At 33.6% G+C, this 9,005-nt stretch overlaps 1 protein-coding gene and 1 non-coding gene across 2 annotated transcripts; both read right to left on the bottom strand.

Moving 5' to 3' along the window:
- Positions 1-508: 508 nt before the first annotated feature.
- LOC129298391 (nuclear pore complex protein NUP205-like) lies at positions 509-8,213 on the bottom strand. Its single transcript, XM_054936790.1, has 13 exons — positions 7,802-8,213; positions 7,528-7,623; positions 6,194-6,268; positions 5,967-6,071; positions 5,749-5,859; positions 3,997-4,156; positions 3,823-3,908; positions 2,744-2,866; positions 2,419-2,646; positions 1,737-1,826; positions 1,274-1,438; positions 825-941; positions 509-721 (listed from the first exon to the last, which is right to left on the bottom strand). Exons 1-13 carry the CDS (start codon positions 7,940-7,942, stop codon positions 509-511), a joined length of 1,710 nt encoding a protein of 569 aa, XP_054792765.1. The 5' UTR covers positions 7,943-8,213.
- Positions 8,214-8,267: 54 nt separating this feature from the next.
- On the bottom strand, positions 8,268-8,349 carry TRNAS-UGA (transfer RNA serine (anticodon UGA)). Its single transcript has one exon. It is a non-coding gene; the product is annotated as a tRNA-Ser (tRNA).
- Positions 8,350-9,005: the final 656 nt, after the last annotated feature.

The following is a 9,005-nucleotide window of genomic DNA, read 5'->3' as shown; positions in this document are numbered from 1 at the left end:
TAGTTATGGGCGCATTAGATGTAAATCAAGTTAACCCAAGCTCTAAACATTCATGACAAAAAGGAAACTCTACAATTTTTTTTTTTTTGGGCAGAAGTAATAATACAACAAATTCCTTCCGTCCCATATAAACTATATCTTAGACTCAATTTGTTGGCAGAATTCAACAAGTCAGCCCAAGCTCACCATAGGCATGAATGTTTTAGAAAACAAAAAATATATATATTCATAAGCTACCATCAAAATTAACCCAAAAGTATAATATTCTAAGAAAAAAGTTTTAATTCATTTCACTCCATTAATTGTATAATAACTCTCAAACAATAATTAATAATTAGATGAGAGTCCTTCCTCCCATAAAACTCCCAAATAATGGAATGTTTCATTCTATTCCACTCCTTTCCATCCCATTTCATCAAATAACCATTCCATGCATTCTATTCTAAACTTCCAAGTGCACCCTAAAATACAACTAAACACAAACTGATATAACAAATAATAGTTAAAGTCAAACCTTCATAAGAACATTCAAATATGCCACAAGAGCTTTTGCATCCCCCTCCTGAATTTCAGGCAACATTGCCCCAGCAGTCTGAAGGGACTGTTTAAATTTCTCATCATAGATTGCTAAGCATTCAAACAAAGTGCTCCACCCAATTGAACGGAATGCGTTCCCTCGCAGTAACTCATAAACTTTTGAGGCACCTTCCTGACTCAACGCCTGAAAAAGGAGTTTACAATATGAAAACAAATGACAGGATATAATGAAAGTTGGTGGACAAGATTGAGATCTCCAATTTCTAACAATCAGAAAATTCTCTTACCAAGGTGCTCAGCATATTCAGGAAAGCCACAAGCGTTTGAAAATTTGTATGGTCCTCTCCAGAAAAAGTTACAAATGTCCATAAAACCTCATTTCCAGACAAGAGCTCTGGTTCTTTCTGATAACTTAATGAAAGTCTATTTAGTAATAAATTAATGATCAAAATAAAAGCCAATCAAATGAATATTAACCATTCAAAGATTTCATTGAGAACTCAGCAATAAAAAAGCAGATCAACAACAAAGGTTTGTCCACATTTTCTTCACTAAAACAAGTAACCATAAAGGATTAGTCAGTATAACTAGATGGAATGAAGATCTAAGAACAGCAATAAATCAATCAACAGATTAACAGATATCAACTACTAATCTTGTCAGATCTATCATGATTTGTTTGTATGTTAAGAGTAAATACATTCTACTAAATCTATTGCTTCTTGATGAAACAGACCTGATAAATTTCACTAACAAACTCCAAGATGGAAACAAATGGTGTTGGGCTGGCTTCAGTGCCCTGCAGAGAACTTGAGCTCTGCTCCTGCACAAAATCATGTGATCCACCAACACGATATGGACTAAGCATACTCATGGCCCTGTCCTTGGATTCTTTTATCTGCTGGAGTATAAGCAAAACTGTTTGCAATGAAATATCATGAAGGCCAAAACAAACAGAACCGGAGGTTTATATTTTGCAAAAAGTCCAAACCAATTTTTTTTTTTATGCAAACGTGCATGTGTGCATTTCAGACATCAAAATTAAATCCAATATGTCAAACAGTAAAAATTACTTACTTCAATTATTAATATCTCTAAACAATAACAAAGTAGTTCATCCACAAACTCTGATTTGTGCATTCCATCATTAATACAACATGTTCTATTCAATATATAGCCAAGTGAAATGATAAACTGACCTTGTCTCTGGCATGTGGATTAGACAAGAAGCAAGTAATCAACTTGTGAAGATAAGCATTGAACATATAAATCATATCCTCATCATCATTCTGTGGAAAAATGAACTATTACCTTGCGTTGATGAAGTAAAATTATGAAAATATGAGAAAAAATCTCAAACATAATGTCTGACTTTACACAGTACATCATGAAAAGTTCAACAGTTAGCAGTATAAAAAAAATATAAAAATTGATATTTCACTAAATATTAGAACGTTTATAGATGTAACCATAAATGAAGATGGAGGATAAAAATAATCAAAAAAATAATTAAATTCAAATAACATATTCCTATAGGTAATACTAATTCTTACCTTAGTTGACGCGATTGAAGCATAATACAAGTTATTTCCCAACTCAACATATATATACACACACATAAAAAATAAGTAGGAGAACAGGAAATGGATCTCGTGCATTTCTTTAGATGAGTGCACCAAATGCACTTCTTTTTTATTATTAAAGTGAAGATGAAGAAGATGGGAAAAGATGTGTATGATGTGTTAATTAATAAAAATTAAAAGGCGCACTTCTCCAAAGATGTGCGTCAAATCCAAATCCTAGGAAAACATGCCTTACATGTTTTATTAACTAAACCTGAGAGGATTTACATATTGAAAGGGTAACAAATACAATATGCACCTGGTAGGCTGCAGTACGAAGAACTTTATCCAGTAAAAACTGAAAGACATTTTCTGAGAAAATGACATCCAAGCCTTGACTAAGATAACCCATTTCATTTGATGAACTGCTTGAAATCGACTCCCTTGAAGCAATTCTATCTAGTATTAACATCAAATGTACCACCCAAGCAAGCCTAATGCCACCAACAAAGCCCTCAACCATTGGATTGTTTCCAGCAGCCATTACCTATAAAGCATGCAAGGCCACCAACAAACATCCTAAATCATAAACTTGTAATTTCTTAAAAATCAGTACATAAAACAGTAGTCATCTTTCATCTTACAATTTCATTGAATTCTCGTCTGAAGGAAGCATCAGAGGAAAGGATAGATGCTTTATCAGGCACAGTACTTAAACCATCTGAGACGAATGCAATCACAAGAGAAAAGAAAAGACTAAAGGTTATCTGCAGAAAAAGACAGGATAGAGATGTAAGGAAGCAACATAGAGCAGAAGGCATCCATCTTTTGATAAAAGAAAAGCTAAATTTGTATTCAGTCATTTTTTTTAACATGTACACCTGATTGCTCAATTGTTAGTCTTTCAGAAATCAAACTAATAATCCCCTTTTTTTTTTGGGGGGGGGGGGGAATCAATTTCCATATGTATAGCCAAGAGGTTATCCATCTTTTAGTCATGGTTAACTTAACTATCATATGGGCTTCAAATATTAATTAAAACCAATGAACCAAACATTGCAAAGTGTTTTGTTTAACAACCCAAAAAAAAAAAAAATCCTCAATTCCATGTCAAACTAGGAACTTGATTTTCCATTATGCCGGTTTCTAAACATGCAATTTTCATTGATTTCTATCTATTTTACACAGCTCACTTCATCTCCACATTGCTCACTTTCTGTCTTCAAGATATTTGGCTTCAGCCTTTTGTAAATCAGCTCTTATTGTTTCCTTTTTTTTCTTTCAATAACAGAAAAGCATGTGATAGCTTTCTACTTATTTGCTTCACTGAAATGAATTAGAAAACACAGATGCCAATCACATAAAGGTGAAAAAGTTTTCCATAATTGAAAATCAGTCCTTACAAAAAGAACAGCCCACAAGAAGCACTGAACATCAATAAGCATGCCTTTATTACATTCAATATGAGGAAATGCAAATTATGTCACAAGTAAAATAACACCAAATAGCAATATGATGTTCCTTATGCCACGGCACAATTCAGCTCAAGACAAAAGCCAAAAAATTGGAATACAAAAAAAAAAAAGTTGTTTGCATAATTTCTTTCACAACTAAAATGTTTGAGACAGTTACAAAGGGTGTAATAACAAAGCAAAATTCTAAAACAGCAATGCAAAACAATAAAATATAAAATTTTAAAAAATTAACAAGTGTAAATATGTACCTGATGATTGACAGTATCATTTTTCTCACCGACTTCGGAAGCACTATCTTTTAAAGCAGAAAAGATATCTTTTACATCCTTCGAACCTGAAGACAGAAATATCCTTATGATGCAAATTGAAGTACAAAGAAGACAACTAAAGCCCTAGATCACCCCAAATGATGCTATTCTTACTCATCCGAACAATCAAAACAGAAAGGACAAGACAATGTCCAAGTATAAGTCTTTCTCTTGAAACCACAGCTCGCCGCTCCACAAGGGAACCTCTTGAATCAAGAAGGTAGCGCTCAGACAGAGGTCCACCCAAGCCAGATGGTTCTTCTCTTTTAAGTTCCTTTATTGAGAACAAAATTAGCCCAAAAAATAATTATAGAGAAATAAGAACAGACCAAAAAGCTTAAGGAAAACATAGAAATGTTCATCCACATGGTACATTAAAAGAGAGCAAAGGGAATTAATACCAAAAGTTATGATTATATCAATAGGAACACTAATTAGTAATTTTAATGCATCAATTTAAAAAGTTAAAAGAAAAAAATGCAACTGAAAGTGGTTATATGCAAAGAGTAAGTTGTTATTGCCATGTTACTCAAAAAGCCAATCACATCAGTATCCACAAAATGGAGGCCGGCACATGTCAACCACAGTGAAAATATGTGTCTCATGTAACAGCACACATGATTCAGCACTTGATAAAGGAAATTAATTAATCATTCATACTATTTACTGGCAGTGAAAAGAACTATGCAGCTGCAATAGAGGCAGGTTGTTAAGTCAGACTCAAGGGATCATATCACATCTTCAATCACTGCAGTTTTGCAAGAACTATCGCCCTAAAAGTTCATTGCATGCAAATTTCTGATATCTCTGTGGTTAACAGAAGCATTGATCTCTACACTCATTGATAATCAAAAATTCAATCTCGTCATCATCGATACTCACACCATTTGGACAAAAAGGAATAATGTTATTCATTCCAAATCTCCTTCCCCTATTTCACCATCAAATACATTAAAAGCCATTCACTCACAACTTCCTCTCATTCAGCTTTTCTCGAAAAGACCACTCCCTTCTTTCTACCACCCTTCATTCTGCCACAAAACTGCCAATCTTTGCAATTCCACAAAATTGGCTTTTTCAAATATTTTTGTGCAAAGTGAATAAGCCAATTTGGCTTGCCATTGTAGCCTCCTCGGGTGATATTCTCATCAGAGCTTTCAAATGGATTTTTCTCGCAAGCAATAGTGATGTGAGCACAGGTGGCATCCAACAGGGCTTCCAAGGTTGCATCCATGATGGCATTAAGATTGGCAAAGTCAAGAAGCCACCAAAGAGAATATTTGGGCTAGTAGAGTTCATTTAGTTTAGTTCAGTCAAGTTTTTCTATTTTTATTGAATTTTTGTATTTATTTTTCATGTATTTTATTTATTTAGTATTTTAAGCTTTAATAGCATTGATGGGTTTGTTGGCAGGATTTTCAAAGGAATGAGAATAGGAAAATGAATGGAAATGAGAATGGGAATTGAAATGGCCTTAAAAGTATGTTTCATGTCCAGATCCTCCTTTGTACACTGCCAGATCCCCCTTTGTCACTGACAAGGCCTTACAAAAGCCGAGACTGAAACAAGACTTTGAGTGAGGAGGTTTTTTTTTTTTGTCTTAATAATTAACAATTTTCTACCTCTGCTTCAAAGAACCTCAAATTTCTGACTTTCTTCCCACAAAAGAAACATATAACCTGCTATTGCTCAAATGCAACATTTGCTGCTGGTCAAACACAGCCAGAAACTAAAAATAAAGTACCTTTTTGGGAAGCTATTCTAAGCAGGGCCAAAACAGTTGCATGAATATCCTTGCTACAAGCTAATGTCATAGTTGAATACACAAAGGTCCAAAGAAAAATAATAAATTCACAAAAAGCAAACCTTAATTAGAGATATGAAACGTTGTCTAAGTCCAGAGTTTATGAGATCTTCCAAGTATTTCTGAATGTCAGACAATAAATCTTCTTCCAAGCCTTGATCAAGAACCACAGCCTGAAAAAGGAAAGAACGTCAAGCCAATATAACATTAAAGAGGAAGGGAAAAAAAGAAAGAGCAAACACCAAATGAATATATGACTACTTGAGTAGTGAGAAGATACCCTAAACAGCAAATGGAGAGATGTTATTAAATCCCTTCTTTCAGTATACCAGAGTCCTGATGCAAGGCGCACAATTTCTAGCGGTTCTCTTCCCATTAAACCCCACTACAAATAAAGAACAAATTTATATTTTTACATATATAGATAATAAAATATATTAAACATAACCAACATAATATGAGGAGGTGAATGAAATTTAATGATGAAAAGGAACAGCAGAAATTTACCTCTTGATTAGCCAAAACAAGCAATCGAACACAGTCAATTTCATTGAGATGGAGGTCATCACTCAACTTGAGAGCCTATTCATCATCAAAGTCAATATCAATAAACGACTTTTTAGTAGTAAGCATATGATACGTAAGTCACAAGTAATAACATGGCATAAAGGACAAAATAAGACATTACAGAAAAAGCAAAGGGAAGAATGAAGAAATCACTCAATTGCCATTCTAATAAAATCAATAGCCTGTTCAACAAAATGCTTGAAATGATTTATGCCTAATGAAGTTGAGCTAAGAAATATTGCTCCACAAATTTATGAGAGCATGATCCAACTTGGCTCAATAATTGCCCATCAAACTTTAACAGAAGAGAGAAAATTTATCTCAAGCCTAGAAAATGTTACCAATGTTGCGATACTCAAATACCCAAACATCCAGTGATCAAGAATTCAACTCAATTCCACTCATTTTGCTTTCACATCTATCATTCTTTCTTCTACTTCATGAATTTCCATCTTCACAACATTAATTTAGAAGCATCTAGTTAGATCATACTTGGTTTGAGGGAATAGGCTTTGATCAATGTAATAATAAGCTTCCGTTGATATATTCAAAAATATTCAGTTACAGTGTTATGTATCCAAATCTTAACAGATATATAACATTATTTATCTAAGAAAGATACAACTATTAACTCAAATTATATCATGATAAAATATCTTAAGAGAAAATATTTAATATTCCACGACATTACTATCACAACACGCCTTGAATTTATAAAACGCAAGGCAAGTGTAACAGGTAAAGATGAACAACAAATGCCTGCTCCTTATCATTCTCAGACATTAATTATTGGAATGCACAAACTACATTTGTGTGTACAAGCAGAAAGATCATTACAATAAATTAGACATGTAGTTTACATTTCAAGTACACTCATTTGACAGTTAACAATGAACAGAAAAGGTAAATATTACAAGACATAACCTTGACTAGCCCTAATCCTTATCTCAAAAAGGTTATTTCTCGTCACGTATCAACAGTGACATATGGCATCCATTTTTGCCAGAAATAACTGTGACTAAGGTTTCAAAATTGAACATTGATTAATAAACTCTCATGCAGTAATAGTTGTAGGCCCACTGCTTTCCCCACACTCTGCAACCTATTCCATAGTTCCTTACGGCGAAACTAATGTTCTAATTATCCATCAAGCGTAGATAAAGAGTACTAGCTTTCTACAGTTCTTTGTTACAGCCACAACCGCGTCAATTTGGCCTAAGGTACAGCCAACAAAGTAAGAAGCAGAATACTGAAAAATAATTACGAGAACTCACAATCTGTACATCCTGTTCATCGAGAGAGAGAGGCGGAGAATCCGGAAGTCTAACTGATTTTGATTGTACTTGACTTCGATCAGAGGGCTTTGGAGGCTACAAGCACATAAAACACTAAATCACGTCCGAAGTAAATTCAAGCAAAACCAACTACCAAAAACAATATTATGCTAAGCATCCCCCAGTTTCTTGGTACCACCTAGAGTTCACAACACTACCCGTAATTTCTATCATAAAAACAATGGAACAACAAAATGATCCTCGAATCGCGTACCGGATAGGAGAGGAGAGAACGAAAAGAGGGAAGTAAGCTGCGAATCGCATGCAAGAGCTCGACCCTCTGAGCGGCAGAAGGATGCGAGGGGCCGAGAAGTGCTGATTCGAGTGTGGATAGGAGTTCCTTTGGAGTGACCATTGAGCTCTCCGGCAATGGAATGGAAATGGAGACCAATAGATGAAACCCTAGCAAAGAGGGCAAGAATAAAGAAAGCGTATGGTTGCAATGTGAGCGGTTGGCGTCACAGAGGGAATTTGGAGGGACTAGAGTAAAAGGGTGGGAATGAATGGCGGGTTTTTGGCGAAAATGCTGATCAGAAATGAACACTGAGTGGGCAGGCCTAAAATTCAAACACACAAAAACCCTCCATCGTTCAACTCTGTCTGCGAGGGCTCTGTCGCCGCTCTGAAGTCCGAACTCACTAACTAAAATTTTGGATGTAAGTTAAAATGAAAAAATTACACGTCGACAGCAGGGCTCGAACCTGCGCGGGCGAAGCCCAACAGATTTCAAGTCTGTCTCCTTAACCACTCGCACACATCGACATGGCGTGTCAAGGGGTATATTCTTTAAATTTTATAATCTAATAATATTTTTTTGAAAACTTGCCGAGAAATGAAAGAAAAAGTGACAATAAAAGGTCAAAAACATACAATAATAGCACTTTAAGTCTCAAAAAAAATTTTCTTTAATTTAAAGTTTAATTATCACAAATTGAGGCTTATATTTAAAATTTAAATGTCATATTTATAATTACATTTTTTTAATTTATAATTTAATTTTCAAAAAATTTATTAAACATCAAATTTTATTTAGAAAGTTCATTGGATTCTCCAAAAATATGTATTATATATAATTTGAAAACAGTAACATTTATTAAAATGCCTATACACTAACATATTTATTCTTAAGTACATCCACTTTTTAATTTAAGAAATTTTAAGTGAGTTGGATTTCAATAGTTCAAACTTGAGTAGTGTTTTTTGTTTTACATTTAAAAAATAAAATTTTTTAAATTTTTAAATTGATTTTAAACTTTAAAATATATATTTATGCTTTAAAATTAGAATTTTTACTATTTATTTTTTAACATTATAAGTTGTATTTTGAAAAAGAATGTGCAATATTATAATGAGATTTTAGCTTTTAAAAATTAATAATTAAAATTTTATTTTTTATCTTTGAAGTGAGTGTTATTATA

Source organism: Prosopis cineraria, unplaced genomic scaffold (genome assembly GCF_029017545.1).
Source record: "Prosopis cineraria cultivar Desert tree isolate PC_DT_omini unplaced genomic scaffold, ASM2901754v1 PC793, whole genome shotgun sequence".
Taxonomy (NCBI): Eukaryota; Viridiplantae; Streptophyta; class Magnoliopsida; order Fabales; family Fabaceae; genus Prosopis; species Prosopis cineraria.
The sequence above is the reverse complement of the archived record's forward strand: the minus strand, read 5'-3'. Positions and strand labels throughout refer to the sequence as shown.

Excerpts from the sequence above, each read along its gene's own strand:
- LOC129298391 (XM_054936790.1), bottom strand. The coding sequence starts at position 7,942 with ATGGTCACTCCAAAGGAACTCCTATCCACACTCGAATCAGCACTTCTC. Across the intron at positions 3,909-3,996 it reads TGTTTTGATTGTTCGGATGA|GTTCGAAGGATGTAAAAGAT; the intron begins GTAAGAATAGCA and ends TTCTGTCTTCAG. Across the intron at positions 1,827-2,418 it reads TTCGTACTGCAGCCTACCAG|AATGATGATGAGGATATGAT; the intron begins GTGCATATTGTA and ends ATTTTTCCACAG.